Source organism: Oncorhynchus mykiss, chromosome 15 (assembly GCF_057628025.1).
Source record: "Oncorhynchus mykiss isolate SJ-2025 chromosome 15, ASM5762802v1, whole genome shotgun sequence".
In the NCBI taxonomy this organism is placed as follows: Eukaryota; Metazoa; Chordata; class Actinopteri; order Salmoniformes; family Salmonidae; genus Oncorhynchus; species Oncorhynchus mykiss.
The window spans coordinates 19,864,259-19,884,533 of NC_143036.1; the positions used below are offsets into that span (position 1 = coordinate 19,864,259).

The 20,275-nt window shown below is 43.9% G+C and overlaps 1 protein-coding gene and 1 non-coding gene across 2 annotated transcripts in view; both read left to right on the top strand.

Annotated features, from left to right (window-relative positions):
• Window positions 1-20,275, top strand: part of LOC110490937 (laminin subunit alpha-1) — a 68,915-nt gene that overhangs the window by 20,827 nt on the left and 27,813 nt on the right. Inside the window, exons 8-29 of the mRNA XM_036943995.2 lie at window positions 865-1,043; window positions 1,803-1,908; window positions 2,664-2,821; window positions 3,024-3,164; window positions 3,398-3,562; window positions 4,559-4,660; window positions 4,905-5,231; window positions 6,000-6,110; window positions 7,312-7,439; window positions 8,887-8,973; window positions 9,236-9,447; window positions 11,020-11,126; window positions 15,398-15,578; window positions 16,138-16,274; window positions 16,442-16,675; window positions 16,830-16,973; window positions 18,325-18,504; window positions 18,588-18,773; window positions 18,944-19,071; window positions 19,182-19,302; window positions 19,424-19,680; window positions 19,985-20,074. Of these exons, the coding sequence (XP_036799890.1) occupies window positions 865-1,043; window positions 1,803-1,908; window positions 2,664-2,821; window positions 3,024-3,164; window positions 3,398-3,562; window positions 4,559-4,660; window positions 4,905-5,231; window positions 6,000-6,110; window positions 7,312-7,439; window positions 8,887-8,973; window positions 9,236-9,447; window positions 11,020-11,126; window positions 15,398-15,578; window positions 16,138-16,274; window positions 16,442-16,675; window positions 16,830-16,973; window positions 18,325-18,504; window positions 18,588-18,773; window positions 18,944-19,071; window positions 19,182-19,302; window positions 19,424-19,680; window positions 19,985-20,074 (3,481 nt within the window). The remainder of the gene's footprint in view (window positions 1-864; window positions 1,044-1,802; window positions 1,909-2,663; window positions 2,822-3,023; window positions 3,165-3,397; window positions 3,563-4,558; window positions 4,661-4,904; window positions 5,232-5,999; window positions 6,111-7,311; window positions 7,440-8,886; window positions 8,974-9,235; window positions 9,448-11,019; window positions 11,127-15,397; window positions 15,579-16,137; window positions 16,275-16,441; window positions 16,676-16,829; window positions 16,974-18,324; window positions 18,505-18,587; window positions 18,774-18,943; window positions 19,072-19,181; window positions 19,303-19,423; window positions 19,681-19,984; window positions 20,075-20,275) is intronic.
• Window positions 17,168-17,310, top strand: LOC118938968 (small nucleolar RNA SNORA29). The gene has a single exon (XR_005036362.1). It is a non-coding gene; the product is annotated as a small nucleolar RNA SNORA29 (small nucleolar RNA).

Below are 20,275 nucleotides of genomic sequence, written 5' to 3' on the forward strand. Positions count from 1 at the left end.
TGAGACAGGTTAAATAAGGATGTTTAAGCCTTGAGACAGTTGAGACATGGATTGTGTATGTGTGGCATTCAGAGGGTGAATGGGAAAGACAAAAAAATGTATGTGTCTTTGAGCAGAGTATGGTAGTAGGTGCCAGGTTTGAGTGTGTCAAGAACTGCAACACTGCTGTTTTTCACAACCCAACAGTTTCCTGTGTGTATCAAGAATGGTCCACCACCCAAAGGACATTTTATTTTTTACATTTAACTAGGCAAGTCAGTTAAGAACAAATTCTTATTTACAAAGACGGCCCTTTGTTCAGCTCGGGGATTTGATCCTGTAATCGTTTGGTTGCTAGCCCAATGCTCTAACCACTAGGCTACCTGCCACCCCATCTAGCTGACTGTGGGACGCATAGTAGTCAACATGCGTAGTCAACATGGGCCAGCATCCCTGTGGAATGCTTTCGACACCTTGTAGTCCATGCCCCGACAAATTGAGTCTGTCCTGAGGGCTAAAGGGGGTCAACTCAATATTAGGAAGGTGTTCCTAATGTATTGTCCACTCAGTGTATATTCTTAATATAAACTAACCTTTCACTACTCTCACATTAAAGGTAGACTCAGCGATATGACATTGGTGCACAAAGTAAACAGCATAGTGGGTCAATTTCCGCAACAACGAGGAGCGGTGAAGCGCGAAGCTAAACTTGTCCGCTGTTTTGGTCCCGTACCTACCAGGCTCTAACAGTGTGAAGCGAACCCATGCACATGTGCAGAGACAGGGTGTGAGAGCGAAGTCTGCATCTCCCTCATCGCAATATCTGAGTCTACCTATAAGATACATTAGTTGTTATCTGACCTATTTAATATTCTCCTCCACTAGAATGTAACTGCCACAACAAGGCCGAGGACTGCTATTACAACCAAACTATGGACGACCACAAGATGAGCATGAACTCGCATGGACACTTCCATGGCGGGGGTGTGTGTATCGATTGTACCCAGAACACGGCCGGTGTCAACTGTGAGACCTGTGCAGATGGCTTCTACAGACCCCACGAGGTACTGTCTCCTCACTGTCCCATAATCCGATACCCTTTTTGTGTCCCTATGGTCACTGTAATCCAATCCATCAAAATGGTGCCCATTTCCTGAGGACCCCCCTGGTCTTCCTTTGTGTCCCTATGGTACCCGTTACCTGAGGACCCCCCTGGTCTTCCTTTGTGTCCCTATGGTCCTCGTTACCTGAGGACCCCCCTGGTCTTCCTTTGTGTCCCTATGGTCCCCGTTACCTGAGGACCCCCCTGGTCTTCCTTTGTGTCCCTATGGTCCCTGTTACCTGAGGACCCCCCTGGTCTTACTTTGTGTCCCTATGGTCCTCGTTACCTGAGGACCCCCCTGGTCTTCCTTTGTGTCCCTATGGTCCCCGTTACCTGAGGACCCCCCTGGTCTTCCTTTGTGTCCCTATGGTCCCCGTTTCCTGAGGACCCCCCTGGTCTTCCTTTGTGTCCCTATGGTCCTCGTTACCTGAGGACCCCCCTGGTCTTCCTTTGTGTCCCTATGGTCCCCGTTACCTGAGGACCCCCCTGGTCTTCCTTTGTGTCCCTATGGTCCCCGTTTCCTGAGGACCCCCCTGGTCTTCCTTTGTGTCCCTATGGTCCTCGTTTCCTGAGGACCCCCCTGGTCTTCCTTTGTTTCCCTATGGTCCCCGTTACTTTTAATTTCAGTGTGTACCTTGTGTGGAATGTGAATGGTCATTGTGTATTTGTTTCCTCCTGGGTGTGCGTGTATATATGTGTGTGTGTGTGTCTGTGTGTGTAGGTGTCGCCCTACAGTGAGAACCCATGTGTGGAGTGTGGCTGTGACATGAGGGGGTCTTTGACTCCTGCCTGCATCAGAGATGACAACCACGCCAAGCTGGAGAAAGGTACAAACACGGAACTGTACTGATTTTATTGTACTGTGACTGTGCCAACTGGACTATGCTAACTGTGTTGTATTGACTGTGCCAACTGGACTATGCTAACTGTGTTGTATTGACTGTGCCAACTGGACTATGCTAACTGTGTTGTATTGACTGTGCCAACTGGACTATGCTAACTGTGTTGTATTGACTGTGCTAACTGGACTATGCTAACTGTGTTGTATTGACTGTGCTAACTGGACTATGCTAACTTTGTTGTATTGACTGTGCTAACTAGACTATGCCAACTGTGCTGTATTGACTGTGCTAACTGGACTATGCTAACTGTGTTGTATTGACTGTGCCAACTGGACTATGCTAATTGTGCTGTATTGACTGTGCTAACTGGAGTATGCTAACTGTGTTGTATTGACTGTGCTAACTGGACTATGCTAACTGTGTTGTATTGACTGTGCCAACTGGACTATGCTAACTGTGTTGTATTGACTGTGCTAACTGGACTATTCTAACTGTGTTGTATTGACTGTGCCAACTGGACTATGCTAGCTGTGTTGTATTGACTGTGCTAACTGGACTATGCTAACTGTGCTGTATTGACTGTGCTAACTAGACTATGCCAACTGTGCTGTATTGACTGTGCTAACTAGACTATGCTAACTGTGTTGTATTGACTGTGCTAACTAGACTACACTAACTGTGCCGTATTGACTGTGCTAATTGGTCAATGCTAACTGTGCTGTATTGACTGTGCTGTGCAGGTCTGAACCCAGGGCAGTGTCTGTGTAAAGAGGGCTTTGTGGGTGAGCGCTGTGAGCGCTGTGCCTTTGGCTACAGGGACTTCCCCCTGTGTTCACGCTGTGAGTGCAGTCTGGAAGGCAGCCTCAACATCGACCCCTGCACAGAGTGCATCTGCAAGGTAACACTGGGGTAATATAGGGTAACACTTGCATGATGAGTAACCTTGCCTGAAGACCTGAAGATTTGCGTTAGCTCCCTGAGCTAATGCCTAGGTTTTAGCTCAACAGGCTAAGACAGTCTTGTGCTCATTGTCCCTGAATGTTCCTACCAAACTAATCCCCTTAAACTGATCTTCTCCATTGTGTGTGTGTGTGACTTAGGAGAACGTGATGGGGGCCAACTGTGACCTGTGTAAGCAGGGTTTCTACAACCTGGAGGACCGTAACCCTGAGGGATGCACAGAGTGTTTCTGCTTCGGTGTGTCTGACGTGTGTGAGAGTTCACCCTGGTCTTTGTTTCAGGTAATACACCGCAACTCCCACATCCAAATACACTCTCGTCCACACATCCATTTAATTACTTAGTTGTTCCTTTGGACAAGAATATCCACAATATGCCGCAACCAACTCCAATGGTTCCACATCGTTTTGTTGGGAGCCGTTAAACTCTTTGATACTGTAGAACTCAATAACACATAACCGGTAAATTGGATCAGCCTGTGATGTTCTCATGACAAATTCCTCCTGGCCCATAGACTGTTGATTCCAATGGATGGCTCCTTCCTACCCAAAGCGTCTCCATCTACACGGCACCCCTCACTGATGACGACAACAACCTCATTGTCCCCAGCATCACCATGATCCAGTCGTACCGTTTTGTGTCTACCTGGGCCGCTCCGGAGGGCTTCCTGGGGAACAGGGTAAGCGTTTTGCTTCCTGGGGAACAGGGTAAGCATTTTGCTGACATACAGTATATTGCACCTATGCTACCAATGCTAAACTCTCACCTATGGAGTTCCTGTATTCCTTCTGAACTCAAAGTTGTCCATCACAATGACATGTTCAGCTAGCTAATGACCTGTATGTATTAGCTTGGGACAAATTGATTTCACAATCCCCACAGGAGGGAGGAAATAGGCCTCTGTTCTCGCTATAGATTAATCTCTCTCTGTCTCTCTTGCTACTGTATTTCTCTCTTTTTCACTCTCCTCTCTCTCTTCTCTTACTCCCCCTAACTCTCTCTTTTTCACTCTCCTCTCTCTCTTCTCTTACTCCCCCTACCTCTCTCTTTTTCACTCTCCTCTCGCTCTTCTCTTACTCCCCCTACCTCTCTCTTTTTCACTCTCCTCTCTCTCTTTTACTCCCCCTACCTCTCTTTTTCACTCTCCTCTCTCTCTTCTCTTACTCCCCCTACCTCTCTCTTTTTCACTCTCCTCTCTCTCTTTTACTCCCCCTACCTCTCTCTTTTTCACTCTCCTCTCTCTCTTCTCTTACTCCCCCTACCTCTCTCTTTTTCCACTAGTCATTTGTAGTCATCCTTCTTTCCCCCCACTGTGTGTTAATACAGGGTGCCCTGTAATTATAGTCAAGTAGGGCCGGGCACTTTATTAATTGCCAAATTAACGAGGTTCCATTCATTAGAACCCTGTCATGTGTGTTCTACTGTACCCATTAGCCCCTCCAGTGATTAGAATTAATTAATTAAAATTAGTCATTATTTCTGGAATGGCCTTAATATCTGGAGGGAGGGAGAGAAAGATCGAGGCAGCAATTATCCCCGTGGGCCTGATTTTACTTCAATATTTAGTGTAACGAATTTCGACTATTGCATATTTGCTGTAGGTAATGTTTTCTTGAGTCTAACACTTTATTTTTACAATTTTCCCCTTTTCGTTTTTTCCCATTGCTTTGTGAAGCTGACATCATATGGAGGGCTTTTAAACTACACTGTAGCCTATGATGTTTCTGTGGACAATGTGGACAATTCTCTGCCATCACAGTTTGATTTGATTATTGAGGTAAGTTAATATTATGCAAACTGGATATGTATTCAACCTGGCTATGATATTAGCTGTGGAATGCAAGATTGTGAACCTAGTTTACAGTAAAATAAACTTCTAGACCATTATAGATTTGATTACCATTATGGAATCACCCGAATCACCCCTAAATCTAGAACCATTCCTAAGGATTGAGTATACCAACCCCCGTTAATATAAATCAACATTTGTTGCTAAATGCCTTGTCTGGATGCGTCCCCAGGGGAACGGGAGAATCCTGCGTCAGACGCCCCCCAAGCAGCTCTTCCTGACTCCCCTGCGGGAGCAGCTTGTTTCCGTGGAGCTCCTACCGCAGGGCTTTGTAGACCTATACACAGGCCAGAGGGTTGACAGGGACGAGCTGATGACCGTATTGGCGGACTTGGCCGGACTGAGGATCAGAGGCCACCTCAATGCCAGCGCAGAGGGGGCACTCAGGTTGAGCACCGTATCTCTGGACATGGCAGACATCAGGGCTGCTAACCCAGTCCAGGCCCGGGACGTGGAGCAGTGTGAGTGCCCCTGGGGCTACTTGGGCACATCCTGTGAGGTAAACACCCAGGTCATGTGACGGTGGCCGGGTTGATACTGTTTCCTACTGTATGTGTCTAGTCTAGTTAATGACTTGAGCTGTGTCAGCATCCATTGTAAAAGCAAAGCGCATTATGCATTATGCATAGCTAGAGTTAGAAGAGCAACAGTGTTGTGGGTTCAATTCTCAGATAATCCATATATTTTCAATACATGTGTTTACTATAGATCACTTCAGATAAACACAATTTCTAAATCATGTTATACACCGAGTGTACAAAACATTAGGAACACCTTCCTAATATTGAGTTTCACTCCCCCATTTTGCCCTTAGAACAGCCACATGGACTTTACAAGGTGTCAAATGTGTTCCACAGGGATACTGGCCCATGTTGACTCCAATGCTTCCAACAGTAAAATTGTCTGGATGTCCTTTGGGTGGTGGACCATCCTTGATACAAATCGGTGTGCCTGGCACCTATTACCATACCCCTTTCAAACGCACTAAATATATTTTGTCTTGCCCATTCACCCTCTGAATGGCACACATTCCCAATCCATGTCTCAATTGTCTCAGGCCTTAAATCCTTCTTTAACCTGTCTCCTCCCCTGATTGAAGTGGATTTAATAAGTGATATCAATAAGGGATCATAGCTTTCACCTGGATTCACCTGGTCAGTCTATGTCGTGGAAAGTTGTGCCACATAGTCTGAATACCCGTTCTTATTTTATGTGACTTTGGGTAAAAGTGACCGCAAAATGATGATGTTTCTCTCTGTGTTTGTAGTTTTGTTCATCTGGATTCTATCGCGTCGGCGGGATCCTGTTCGGAGGTAACTGTCTCCAGTGTGAGTGTAACGACCACGCTACAGAATGTGACATCAACGGAGTCTGTCTGGTGAGTCTCACCTATCTGTCCCACGTCATGTTTAGACAGCAGGGGGCCAGAGACGTAGACATATGAGAAGTAGACATACCATAAATATATTCCATACATCTGTCAATGGAGTCTGTCCGGCGAGTCACCTTTCTGTCTAACGTCATGTTTAGACAGGGGCCAGAGACGTAGGAATATGACCCATAGATATCAGTGGAGGCTGCTGAGGGGAGGACGGCTCATAATAATGGCTGGAACGGAGCAAATGGAAACCATGTGTGTGATGTGTTTGATACCATTCCACCTTGTCCGCTCCAGCCATTAAGACGAGCACGTTCTCCCCAATTAAGGTAACACCAACCTCCTGTGATAGGTATACCATACATCTATGGCTTGTTTGTGGGATCTAAGTGTGATCGCGTCTACTTCCACCACCATCTTTGTAAAATAAGGACATGGTCACTTCCAGCCGTTTATCTGACCCTAACATCTGCACTAGCTAACCTCTAAACTAGTTAGAGCTTCACTTCACAGCTAGAGGCTAAACCAATGAACAAACCCTCAGTATGAAGCTTCCTGGATTGAGCTGTGTTTGTTGACAGCCATATAATGGGTTACTGTTCTGGCTGGGTCTAAAATGGCTTCCTTATTTCCTATATAGCGTACGACTTTTGGCTAGAGCCGACCATCCTATTCCCTATACAGTGCACGGCTTTATAGGGAACAGTGTGCGCAGTTTGGGCTCAAATGAATTCGGGTTTGGGTTTCAAATGAATTCCTCCCTCTATTGGATGACAAGTTAATCCTGAGTAATGCTGTGTTAGGTGTTTAAATGGCGTGTGACAAAGCAATGTTTATCCAATGGCTACTGCCAGGCATTCATTCTGTCAATATACAATGTGAATCAAAAGGCATGCTAAACCTAGCAGCTACTATGTTCAATTGAATAAGTGAAGATGATTCACTTTGATTCGGTTAGGTTTAGCAGTTTGGTGCACTTAAAGGGATAGTTCACATTTCAAAGTTTTATCTTACTTATCTAGGGTGGTCATCCAAACAGTTTTTTTAAGTTGGAAAAAAGCGAACTATCCCTTTAACATGGCAGTGGAGGTTTTATCCCAAGAGATTGTGGTTGCTATGGAGTGTATGGCAGTGTAAGGACATGTGTGTCAGAGCAGGAAGAAGTTTAATTGGGACACTGTTGCCTTAAATCATTCCCCAGGACTGTACTCACAATACCACTGGGCCCCACTGTAACCAATGCCTTCCCGGTTACTATGGCGACACCTCAGAGGGCACCCCAGAGGACTGCCAGAGATGTGCCTGCCCGCTGATAGTGGCGACGAACAAGTGAGTGACTGTGCCAACTCTGTGCCAATGTACCATTCATTCAGATTCTAGAAACCCTCTCCATGGCGATAGATAGGTCACATGTGCGTGGGCGCTGGGTGGTGGAGAGTTTGGCCGTTACACACTGAGTGCACAAAACATTAGGAACATCTTTCTAATATTGAGTTGCACCCCATTTTGCCCTCAGAACAGACTCAATTTGTTAGACTCTACAAGGTGTCGAAAGCGTTCCATAGGGATGCTGACCCATGTTACCTCCAATGATTCCCACAGTTGTGTCAAGTTGGCTAGATGTCTTTTGGGTGGTGGACCATTCTTTATTTTTCATTTTATTTAACCTTTATTTAACCAGGAAGGGCTCATTGAGATTTAAAATATATTTTTCAAGAGCGTCCTGGCCAAGATAGGCAGCACCAAGTCATTACAAAAATTACAGACAAACAACATGAAAAACTACAAGTAAATCTAGTAAAAACCATAGAATTCACAAGAAAGAAAAAAATAAAAATTAAATAAAAAACAGCAAATTAAAAACATTGACAAGTCAGTGAATCAGTATCAAGATCATTCGTCAGTGATTTAAAAATACCAATCGGGACAAGTTTTTCCAGTTTAAATGTCACGACTTCCACCAAAGTTGGCTCCTCTCCTTGTTCGGGTGGCGTTCGGCGATCGACGTCACCGGCTTTCTAGCCATCACCTCTCCATTTTTCATATGTCCATTTGTCTTGTCTTGTTTTCATACACACCTGGTTCTCATTTCCCCAATCAATCTACTTGTATTTAACCCTCTGTTTCGTGTGTAATTGTTTTCATGACAAGCGGTGATCTTTAGCTCTTTCCGTTATTGTTCCGTTTTTTGGAGTGCGTTTGTTTTGTTGTGCTCCCGGTTTGGAACTATAATAAAGTGCGCTTTATTTATCATACTCTGCTCTCCTGCACCTGACTTCGCCTTTAAACACACCTTGACATTAAAAGTATGTTATACAAACTGTTGAGCATGAAAAACCCAGAAGTGTTGCAGTTCTTGAAAAATGGCACAAATACACAATCCATGTCTCAATTGTCTCAAAGTGTATTTAACAGGTGACATCAATAAGGGATCATAGCTTTCACCTGGATTCACCTGGTCAGTCCATGGCATGGGAAGAGCAGGTGTTCCTAATGTTATGTGCACTCAGTCTAGGTTCTTATGTAAACAACAGAATGTTTCAACTGCCCCAGATACTTTATTGTGTGAATAGATACGAAGCATAAACGTAGTTGTGGAACAATTTTAGTAGTGGAGATAAGAGGTGTAAGAGGCCCCCATACAATATGAAATGCTTCAAGTTGAAGAAAAGCCCTATAGAAACACAAATCATCATCATAAAATCTGTAGCTCTTAGTGATACGTCATGCAGACCCTAACACTCCTGTCTATTCACCCTGCTGGTCTCTTCTTCAGTTTCAGCCCCACCTGTCTCCTGGAGGGCCCTGGACAGGTGACATGTGACCAGTGCCAGCAGGGCTACACTGGGACTAAGTGTGAGAGGTCTGTAGACCAAATGTTCTTAAACCTAATCTTGTCTGTTTGACCCTGCCTTCACTTCTTAGACCTATACTATATAATCAGACATGTTTCACTTGTTGCTAAGTACATATTAGTAATTACACTCAACAGTTTGCATGGACAAATATGTATTATAAGTGAAACTCAGTTACAGTATACACCAATTCTAGTCTCAACCATTTCATGAATCGTATGATTAAGTTGATTATATTATGTGTTAATCTTCGAACTTTGACTTCTCCAGGTGTGCTAATGGTTACCATGGCGACCCGACTGTGGCAGGCAAGGAGTGTGTGCTGTGTGAGTGTAACGGAAACGTGGACCCTTGGGACCCGGGCCACTGTGACACCAGCAGCGGTGTGTGTCTGAAGTGTCACAGCCACACCAGCGGAGACGACTGTGAGAGGTGTGAGGACGGCTACTATGGTGACGCCATCACTGCCAAGAACTGCCAGGGTAAGAGAGCTGTGATGATGATGATGATGTTTTTTGTCCTTATAGAGGATTCTTCCACAGATCCCCTCACAGATACAAATTTACTACAAGAAACATCCTTCACCTAGATGTGCAGTGCATCTATAATATGTACCAAATCAGGTCACAGATTACACAGTGAAAATAGACAGGAAATAGACACTTTTGCTTGTTTCTGAGTAGCATTTAGTCAGTCAGTGGAATGCTGAGTGAAGGACATAGCCAACCATTCACAGATTAAGTCTCAACTTTGACCTAGTTCTGCGTCGTCACGTGTCTGACCTGTTCCTAACAATAAGGTCTGTTATGGGTCAGGGACCGTATTCACAAAGTGTCTCGGAATAGAGGTGTGCTGATCTGGGATCAGGTCCTCCCTGACCATGTAATCTCATTCATTATGATCTAAAATGCTAACCTGATCCCAGATCAGCAATCCTATTCTGAGACGCTTCGTGAATACAGACTCAGCCATGTTACCTTAGGCACTGGGAGGCGAAAGTTTAGGCTCAATCCCTGCTGGGATACGAACAATGATGTGTATAAACCCTGGATTGCTAATGCTATGTATTTGCCAACGAGAGGCTTTGAAGCCACTGATCGTCCATTTTGGTACTCTCCAGAAGGAGCAGTCCTCCATAGGAATGAATGGAATTCTACAGCATTTCAATTAAATGGGACAAAGGACAAAATTGCATATCTTTTTTATTATAGTGGGGACAGTAACAGTAGTTTCAAATAATATACCTTTAGGAAAATGTTAATGTTGAGTTGACATAATCTAATTTAAAAGTATGCATTAAGGTGTCTGTAATATAATAAACGTGTCAAAAACAAATGTAGACAATAAATGCCTTTCTATAGCTTCCAAAATATTTTTTGACAATATTTTTTACGGAGAGTTAAACAGCGCCCCCTGTCAGTCTAGTGTTTACATAAATAATTGGTTAAGATATGGTATGGGACCTGCCCTCTCAAGGCAGCTCATGAACAGTTTATGAAGTCTTATAAGAATTATGGTAATTATGCATCATTCCCAGACCTGGTTTTGTGACAATGTCAGCATACCACAACATTGAAAATCTGAAGATGTTATTAGAATAGGAAGTTAATGTTCATAGTGAAATATGTGATGCTGGTAATGGATTCAGTCAACACCTAGAATGGCGTTCATTTCACCATCAAACATGGTCAAATATATTGTGATAGATGTGCAATTTTACTTCAAATGTGTGTATTTCCTTCTTATGAAAGGCAACTGTAGAAGAGCTCTTTATAATGGATAGAGTGACATCTAGGGGAATATCGTAATACTGCAAGTCAGCCTCCTTGCAGTAACCGTTCTACAATATTTTCCATGTCTGTGTAATGTCTATATTTCATGAAAAAAACCTGTATTTCATAATCAAAATGGTTCTTTGAGAATTGTTTGATTATTTTAGGATATATCTCTCCACTTACCGATATTATTTTCAACATTAAATTGGAGCAAGTGTCCTGGTGTTATAAACATGTACGTTAACGACTGTTTTACTCCTATTTCTCCCCTGTGTGTAGCTTGCAGTTGCCATGGAAATGGGTCATACTCTGCCATGTGTGACCTGCTCACTGGACAGTGTACCTGCAAACCCAACGTAGTGGGAGAGAAGTGTGACCAGTGTCAGGTATGTAGACTGGATATCTTCATCTGTTTCATAATATATTCACAACTTCAAACTCACATACCATAGGGCCAAGAGTTTTTCTTACCAGAAAAAAACTATTGTCCCTAGTTATGGTCTCTGGTCACACCAAGAAAAAGTCCAGGCCCTTCCTTCCACCCTCCATTTTCTGTGTAATTCCACCCTATTCCCATACCTCTCCCTGCAATTAGTATTTTGAATTTGGGAAGGCATGCTAAGTTTCCAGCCCAGTCCATTGGAACGCTTAGTTCTCAGAGGGTGTCCAAGGTCTCCTGCTTCTTTCCTCCCTGCGTCCTGCTTCCCACACCCGCCTTCCAATAAAGACCAGCTGGTCAAAATGCAGTCCAATGTTTTGGATATATTCATTAGCACGATCAGATTGTCTGTCTGCTCACACCCTGGCAAAGAGAGATAGGGAAGAGAGAGGTAGCGAGGGAATATGGGAAGGAGGGAGGGAGAGAGAGAGAGACAGACAGAGGGATAATATTTTGTTGCTTATTTAGAGCAGAGTTGGTTTGTTTGGTTGGGGAGGGGTCTTTGGCTGGGCAAGGACTGTTCAAATGGAACCAAAAGGACTGTTCTAATGGAACCAAAAGGACTGTTCTAATGGAACCAAAAGGACTGTTCTAATGGAACCAAAAGGACTGTTCTAATGGAACCAAAAGGACTGTTCAAAAGGAACCAAAAGGACTGTTCAAATGGAACCAAAAGGACTGTTCAAATGGAACCAAAAGGACTGTTCAAATGGAACCAAAAGGACTGTTCTAATGGAACCAAAAGGACTGTTCAAATGGAACCAAAAGGACTGTTCAAATGGAACCAAAAGGACTGTTCTAATGGAACCAAAAGGACTGTTCTAATGGAACCAAAAGAACTGTTCAAATGGAACCAAAAGGACTGTTCTAATGGAACCAAAAGGACTGTTCAAATGGAACCAAAAGAACTGTTCAAATGGAACCAAAAGGACTGTTCAAATGGAACCAAAAGGACTGTTCAAATGGAACCAAAAGGACTGTTCAAATGGAACCAAAAGGACTGTTCAAATGGAACCAAAAGGACTGTTCTAATGGAACCAAAAGGACTGTTCTAATGGAACCAAAAGAACTGTTCAAATGGAACCAAAAGGACTGTTCTAATGGAACCAAAAGGACTGTTCAAATGGAACCAAAAGAACTGTTCAAATGGAACCAAAAGGACTGTTCAAATGGAACCAAAAGGACTGTTCAAATGGAACCAAAAGGACTGTTCTAATGGAACCAAAAGGACTGTTCAAATGGAACCAAAAGGACTGTTCAAAAGGAACCAAAAGGACTGTTCAAATGGAACCAAAAGGACTGTTCTAATGGAACCAAAAGGACTGTTCAAATGGAACCAAAAGGACTGTTCAAATGGAACCAAAAGGACTGTTCTAATGGAACCAAAAGGACTGTTCAAATGGAACCAAAAGGACTGTTCTAATGGAACCAAAAGGACTGTTCAAATGGAACCAAAAGGACTGTTCAAATGGAACCAAAAGAACTGTTCTACTGGAACCAAAAGGACTGTTCAAATGGAACCAAAAGGACTGTTCAAATGGAACCAAAAGGACTGTTCTAATGGAACCAAAAGGACTGTTCAAATGGAACCAAAAGGACTGTTCAAATGGAACCAAAAGGACTGTTCAAATGGAACCAAAAGGACTGTTCAAATGGAACCAAAAGAACTGTTCTACTGGAACCAAAAGGACTGTTCAAATGGAACCAAAAGGACTGTTCAAATGGAACCAAAAGGACTGTTCTAATGGAACCAAAAGGACTGTTCTAATGGAACCAAAAGGACTGTTCAAAAGGACTGTTCAAATGGAACCAAAAGGACTGTTCAAATGGAACCAAAAGGACTGTTCTAATGGAACCAAAAGGACTGTTCAAATGGAACCAAAATGACTGTTCAAAAGGAACCAAAAGGACTGTTCTAATGGAACCAAAAGGACTGTTCAAATGGAACCAAAAGGACTGTTCTAATGGAACCAAAAGGACTGTTCAAATGGAACCAAAAGGACTGTTCAAATGGAACCAAAAGGACTGTTCAAATGGAACCAAAAGGACTGTTCAAAAGGAACCAAAAGGACTGTTCCAATGGAACCAAAAGAACTGTTCAAAAGGACTCTTTAAATGGAGCCAAAAGAACTGTTCAAATGGAACCAAAAGGACTGTTCTAATGGAACCAAAAGGACTGTTCAAAAGGAACCAAAAGGACTGTTCCAATGGAACCAAAAGGACTGTTCAAAAGGACTGTTCAAATGGAGCCAAAAGAACTGTTCAAATGGAACCAAAAGGACTGTTCTAATGGAACCAAAAGGACTGTTCAAATGGAACCAAAAGGACTGTTCAAAAGGACTCTTCAAATGGAACCAAAAGGACTGTTCAAAAGGAACCAAAAGGACTGTTCAAATGGAACCAAAAGGACTGTTCTAATGGAACCAAAAGGACTGTTCAAATGGAACCAAAAGGACTGTTCTAATGGAACCAAAAGGACTGTTCAAATGGAACCAAAAGGACTGTTCAAAAGGACTGTTCAAAAGGAACCAAAAGGACTGTTCAAAAGGACTGTTCTAATGGAACCAAAAGGACTGTTCAAATGGAACCAAAAGGACTGTTCAAATGGAACCAAAAGTACTGTTCTAATGGAACCAAAAGGACTGTTCAAATGGAACCAAAAGGACTGTTCTAATGGAACCAAAAGGACTGTTCAAATGGAACCAAAAGGACTGTTCAAAAGGAACCAAAAGGACTGTTCAAAAGGAACCAAAAGGACTGTTCTAATGGAACCAAAAGGACTGTTCAAATGGAACCAAAAGGACTGTTCTAATGGAACCAAAAGGACTGTTCAAATGGAACCAAAATGACTGTTCTAATGGAACCAAAAGGACTGTTCAAATGGAACCAAAAGGACTGTTCTAATGGAACCAAAAGGACTGTTCAAAAGGAACCAAAAGGACTGTTCAAATGGAACCAAAAGGACTGTTCAAAAGGAACCAAAATGACTGTTCTAATGGAACCAAAATAACTGTTCTAATGGAACCAAAAGGACTGTTCAAATGGAACCAAAAGGACTGTTCTAATGGAACCAAAAGGACTGTTCAAAAGGAACCAAAAGGACTGTTCAAAAGGAACCAAAAGGACTGTTCAAATGGAACCAAAAGGACTGTTCAAATGGAACCAAAAGGACTGTTCTAATGGAACCAAAAGGACTGTTCAAATGGAACCAAAAGGACTGTTCAAAAGGAACCAAAAGGACTGTTCAAAAGGAACCAAAAGGACTGTTCAAAAGGAACCAAAAGGACTGTTCAAATGGAACCAAAAGGACTGTTCAAAAGGAACCAAAAGGACTGTTCAAATGGAACCAAAAGGACTGTTCAAATGGAACCAAAAGGACTGTTCAAAAGGAACCAAAAGGACTGTTCAAATGGAACCAAAAGGACTGTTCTAATCGAACCAAAAGGACTGTTCATATAAAACCCAGAAGCTCATGAATTTAGATCATATTTATCTAGGGAGAACAGCGAGCAGTCTTGGGCTTCTCTCTCTTTCAGTATGTTTTATTCATGTTTAACTCAATTGGGGATGTAAATATAGAGAGATGGGGAGGGAAGTTGGGGCAGCCTCTCTAATCCCAGAATCAGATGCTCTGGCTGGTGTAAATTCTGACCCATGACCTGGCCTGGCTGTCTGGTTCCTGGTTCTCCGTTGGGTCCAATGTGGACTGAGAGTTGACAGCTTTGGCAGAGAGGACTGATAGAGACAGATGAAGCCCTCCGCCAGTAATATTAGAGGAGATGGGATATACTTCCTGCCTGTTCATGTTAGATGGTAACTGTGAGGTGATTGGTGACAGTGAGACCCTCTGCTGATAGTGATGATGTCATTGGACATGGAGAAGTATTACTTCTAGTGTCTCTTGGCATCCTGCTACATGCTCTCTACCAAGGATACAGATAGAGTAATATGCATATTTTTACAGATGTAGGATCTTAATTTGAGCCAGTTTGTTACAGCAGGAAAATAATCCTGCACCAACAGGAAATGTGAATTATTATGTGGAATATAAATCATGGACGTTTTTGTAGGGGTTGTTACATTTTTTGTCAGGGAAAATCAAGTCTGAAGATCCTACATCTGTATGTCTGGATATATTTGAGGGAAAATCAAGAAGATTCAGATGGTTAGCTGATGGAAGTTAGTAACAATTGGTATTTTCTTCTGTGTGTTTTCCAGATGGGCTTCCACAGTCTTCTCAGTGGACAGGGGTGCAGAGACTGTAACTGTAGCCAATCAGGATCTGTGTCCACAGCATGTGAGGAGGAGGGGCGGTGCCAATGCATCCCAGGGGTGGCGGGGGACAAATGTGACCGCTGTTACCATGGTTACTTCAACTACCAGGACAGAGGGTGTACACGTAAGGCCACAAACTTTACCCAAACTTTAACTAACATTCATTTGAGTTTCACTCTGATCTGATCTTCATTCTCTCTATCCCCCATATCTATCTATCTATCTATCTATCTATCTATCTATCTATCTATCTATCTATCTATCTATTTATCTATCTATCTGTCTGTCTGTCTGTCTGTCTGTCTGTCTGTCTGTCTGTGTATCTTTCTCTCTCTTTCTCTATCTCTCTCTCTCTTTCTTTCTCTTTCTCTCTCTTTCTCTCTCTTTCTCTCTCTTTCTCTCTCTCTTTCTCTTTCTCTCTTTCTCTCTTTCTCTCTCTGTATCTCTTTCTCTCTTTCTATCTCTCTCTCTTTCTCTCTCTCTTTCTCTCTCTCTTTCTCTTTCTCTCTTTCTCTCTTTCTCTCTCTTTCTCTCTTTCATCTCTCTCTCGCTCACTCTCTCTGTATCTTTCTCTCTCTCGCTCTCTCTCTCTCTGTATCTTTCTCTCTCTCGCTCTCTCTCTCTGTATATTTCTCTCTTTCTCTCGCTCTCTCTCTCTGTTATTTTTCTCTCTTCTCCATCAGAGTGTGAGTGTGCCCACACCCACGGAAACTGTAATGCGACGACAGGCAAGTGTATCTGCCCTCCCCACACCATAGGAGAAAAGTGTGAGTTGTGTGAGGAAGGTCACTGGGGTCACGACACTGTGGCAGGTTGTAAGGTAAAACACCTCTATAAACACAACTGTATAAGCTTTATAAGCCTTTATAATGCCTACAAATGCCTATGTATGTTATTTTAAGGCCGACATAGATGCTTCATAAATTATTAATAAGCACATTCATATCATAATAGGTGTTCATAAAATATAATCTTTGCCCCCCTTAGTCATGTGATTGCAGTGAGGCGGGCAGTTCTGCCACCCAGTGTGACCTCACCAATGGGCAGTGCCTGTGCCACCCGGATTTTGCCAGGCAGAAATGTGACCAGTGCACCATGGGCTACAGGGGCTACCCAGAATGCACGGCGTGCAACTGCAACATCAACGGCACCAGAGAGGAGTTCTGTGATAAGGAACTGGGCTTGTGCAGCTGTGAGGCCCCAGGGAACTGTGTGTGCAAGGTACTGCAACCTCTGGTAAAACTGGTTTTACAAACAAGCCGTAAACCCACATGGGGGAATATCATATCCGTTATGGTCTGCAATAGTGTTTTGTTTTATTGTGTCCGTTCGAATGTATGTTGTCTGTTTTAATTCATTGTTCTTTGGTTGCCAGGACAATGTGGGCGGAGGAGGCTGTGATGAGTGTAAGAAGGGATCCTTCGGCCTATCTGGTCCTAACCCGGACGGCTGCAGCCCCTGTTTCTGTTTCGGAGTCTCCTCAGACTGCGAGGAGCTCGGTGGGATGGTCCGTGTACCGGTGAGTAAAGTCTATCAAAACTCAACTTTGGGTCTGTTCAGTGAGGTAAACGTTATAGAAGGTTCAGATAGAAATGTATAATGTAGAACAGATATTCTGGTCTGTCGGATAGAAAAGTGAATCTTGTCAGCTCAATTCATTCTTTTTCTATATGCAACGTTCTGAACATTTCTGGTCCCTGAACACAGCCCAGGATTCCTGTTTTAGTCCCGCCCATCTGCTTCCTCTACAGATGGGTGGCTATGCTAACAGGATAGAGAAACCGTCCGTCATTGTCTGAAGGGGTTGAGCAGCCTTCACTCCTCCACCTCTATATGAAATTACGGCACATTTTTCAAACAAAATACTTGTTCTTTCTTTTCTCCGTTTGGGATGGTAATACCTCTGTTTGGTAAATACTCTTATATTTTTCAAATAACAAACATTAATATAACAACTTGGCTCAAAATCGTCTTCCCTGGCTTGTTTATAACCTTGTAGCCAATTAACCAACGGCATAAGTCAAATCTAAAGATTCATGCTTGGAGCCTGGTGTTTTTCCTGATAATGTGTCATGACCAGGAAGTTATCATCTACGAGTTATTTGGAAGTTCTAAGCTATTTGGTCAGGTCATCCAGGCGATGTCTCGGTCCCTGCTCACAGTAACTAGTCAGCTGTATTCTGTCTCTACTCTTCTCATCTGTGTCTGGATGAAGAAAAGTGTCTGTATCCTCATTATTCTTGAGTGAACTGAATGCTCCTAATTAGCTTCATTTTAATTGGGCACAATGAAGAGGAAATGAAATGCCCAGACAGATGCCTAAACAGGATGCCCATCTGTTGTGGGCCGGCTGCTTAGTGATGCCACGTACGGTGCCTGCTGCTCGCAGCCTGGTGTGCCCGCTGGGTGCCCGGCTCAAGGACGCACGTGCCCTGTGTACCATTTAGTGTGGGCACACGAAGGTGGCAGCCCCCCCCCCCCCCCCCCTCCCGGGCCACCCAGGCAGAGGAATCTGAAAGGACCCCAGATGTAGCTAGCTGGGTCTATTTATTTCCTGGTACTAATTAGTGATAAGAGATGGCACAGCTGAGCTGGCGGTAGACCTACTTGTGGGGGTGTGAGGAAAGAGAGTGGTTCTTCACTGATTGGGAAAAGTTAGCAATAAACTGAATGACACGATAGTGAGATTTCTTGATATGAAGAACTGTAGGAGAAGCAAATATGTGCGTCTGCATCTTTGTGTGTGTGTGTGTGTGTGTGTGTGTGTGTGTGTGTGTGTGTGTGTGTGTGTATGTGTGTGTGTGTGGGGGCATATGTGTGTGGGCATGTCTATGCACATGCTCATGCATTTGTGTATATTTACCATACAGATCACACTGGGGTCTGACCCAGAGCTGCTGCATGTGGTCAGTCAGCGTGACCCCCAGGGCAGTGTGGAAGGGGTCTACTACCAGGCCTCAGAGATGCTGCTGGACACCAGGGAGAAAGAAAACATCACACTGCCTGGACCCTACTACTGGAGGCTTCCCAAACACTACCAGGGAAATAAGGTGTGCATCTCAGACCTCTGTTACTTGTGTCTGTGAGAGAGCGATGCTGAATCATAAACATACACATCTTATTCTCTGGTTAGTTGTTGTCGTATGGAGGGAAGCTGTCCTACATGGTGGCGTTCTATGCTCTGGATGGGGCCGGCCTGGCCAACTACGAGCCTCAGGTCCTGATGAGGGGGGGTCATCTGGGAAAGAAGGTCATCTACATCGATATGCCTGCCCCTGACAACAGGGTCAAAACACGTCAGGACGTCCCACTGACGGAGGTAAGGAGGCCACCAGAAACAATACCTAAAGCTGGACTAGTTGGACTACCATGGGTTCAAACCCATTATGTCCTGCATGCTACAAGACTGTGTTATCCGGCTGAGCTAAAGCCTACAAATCCTACTAATGAATTAATACAATTAAATCTGCTTTGATTTCTCTTGATCAGCACAAGTGGAAGTATTTCAACTCTGTGTCAGAGAAAGCTGTGAGTCACTCCGATTTCTTGGCGGTCCTGAGCAACATCGAGTACATCACCATCAAGGCCTCGTATGGTACAGGGTTGCAGCAGAGCAGGTTAGTACACACACACACACGCACACACACATACATGCGCACACACACTTATTTTTGTGTCGACGCTGTAAAGCGACTATGATATCAATATTGTGTTTGTCTTTCACTAGAATCTCCAATATCACCATGGATACGGCCCTAGAGGCAGAGGAGGGGTCAGAGGGTCTGGAGGTGGCATGTCTGATAGAGACCTGCGAGTGTCCAGCTGGCTACGCTGGACTGTCCTGCCAGGTCAGACAGATTTTCACACCAAAAACAACACCATTTATTATGTACTACTACTTACTACTGTGTTTTGAGTCTATTATTTAACTTTGTCTCAGTCATCGGTGTGCGTTTGTGGTGTGTGTAGGAGTGTGCCCCCGGCTACTACCGCCAACCAGTGACTGATCTGAACCTGCGGGGGAAGAGACCCCTGATCCAGCCCTGCGTGCCCTGCCAGTGTAACAACCACAGCCAGGCCTGTGACCTGGACACGGGAGAATGTCTGGGCTGCCAGCACAACACAGCAGGCGAGCACTGTAACGTGTGCGGCTCTGGGTACTATGGGAACGTGAAAGGCTCCGTCAGTGACTGCTCTCTGTGTGCCTGCCCCCTCAAAGAGAACAGGTACCTGTCTCACTCTCCCCCTGTCAGTCGCATGTTCTGATGAGTGACATGTTGAATTTGGATAATATCTCATTCCATTGAAGAGATAGTCCAACTACTGATTTCACACTAGCACATATTCAATCTCATAAGATTTTTTTATTATCTTAGAATGCTGAAGCTACTTGGCAATATTCTAGTTCAAGGGGGATTTAGTGAATGGGTATCCTCTGGTAATACAGACCTTTTCCCAGCAGGGGGCAGTGAGGAGATATAGTTATGTGTATAGCACTGTTTGACAGTTTGTGTGTGTGTTGTGGTTTAGCTTCAGTCCTACCTGTGCAATGGAGGGAGTGATGGGAGACTTCCGCTGTAACGCCTGCAAGCCTGGTTATGAGGGACGCTACTGTGAGAGGTAAGAGAGAGTACTACACAGCTACTGTGAGAGGTAAGAGAGAGTACTATTCAGCTACTGTGGAGGTAAGAGAGAGTACTACACAGCTACTGTGGAGGTAAGAGAGAGTACTACACAGCTACTGTGGGGGTAAGAGAGAGTACTACACAGCTACTGTGAGAGGTAAGAGAGAGTACTATTCAGCTACTGTGGGGGTAAGAG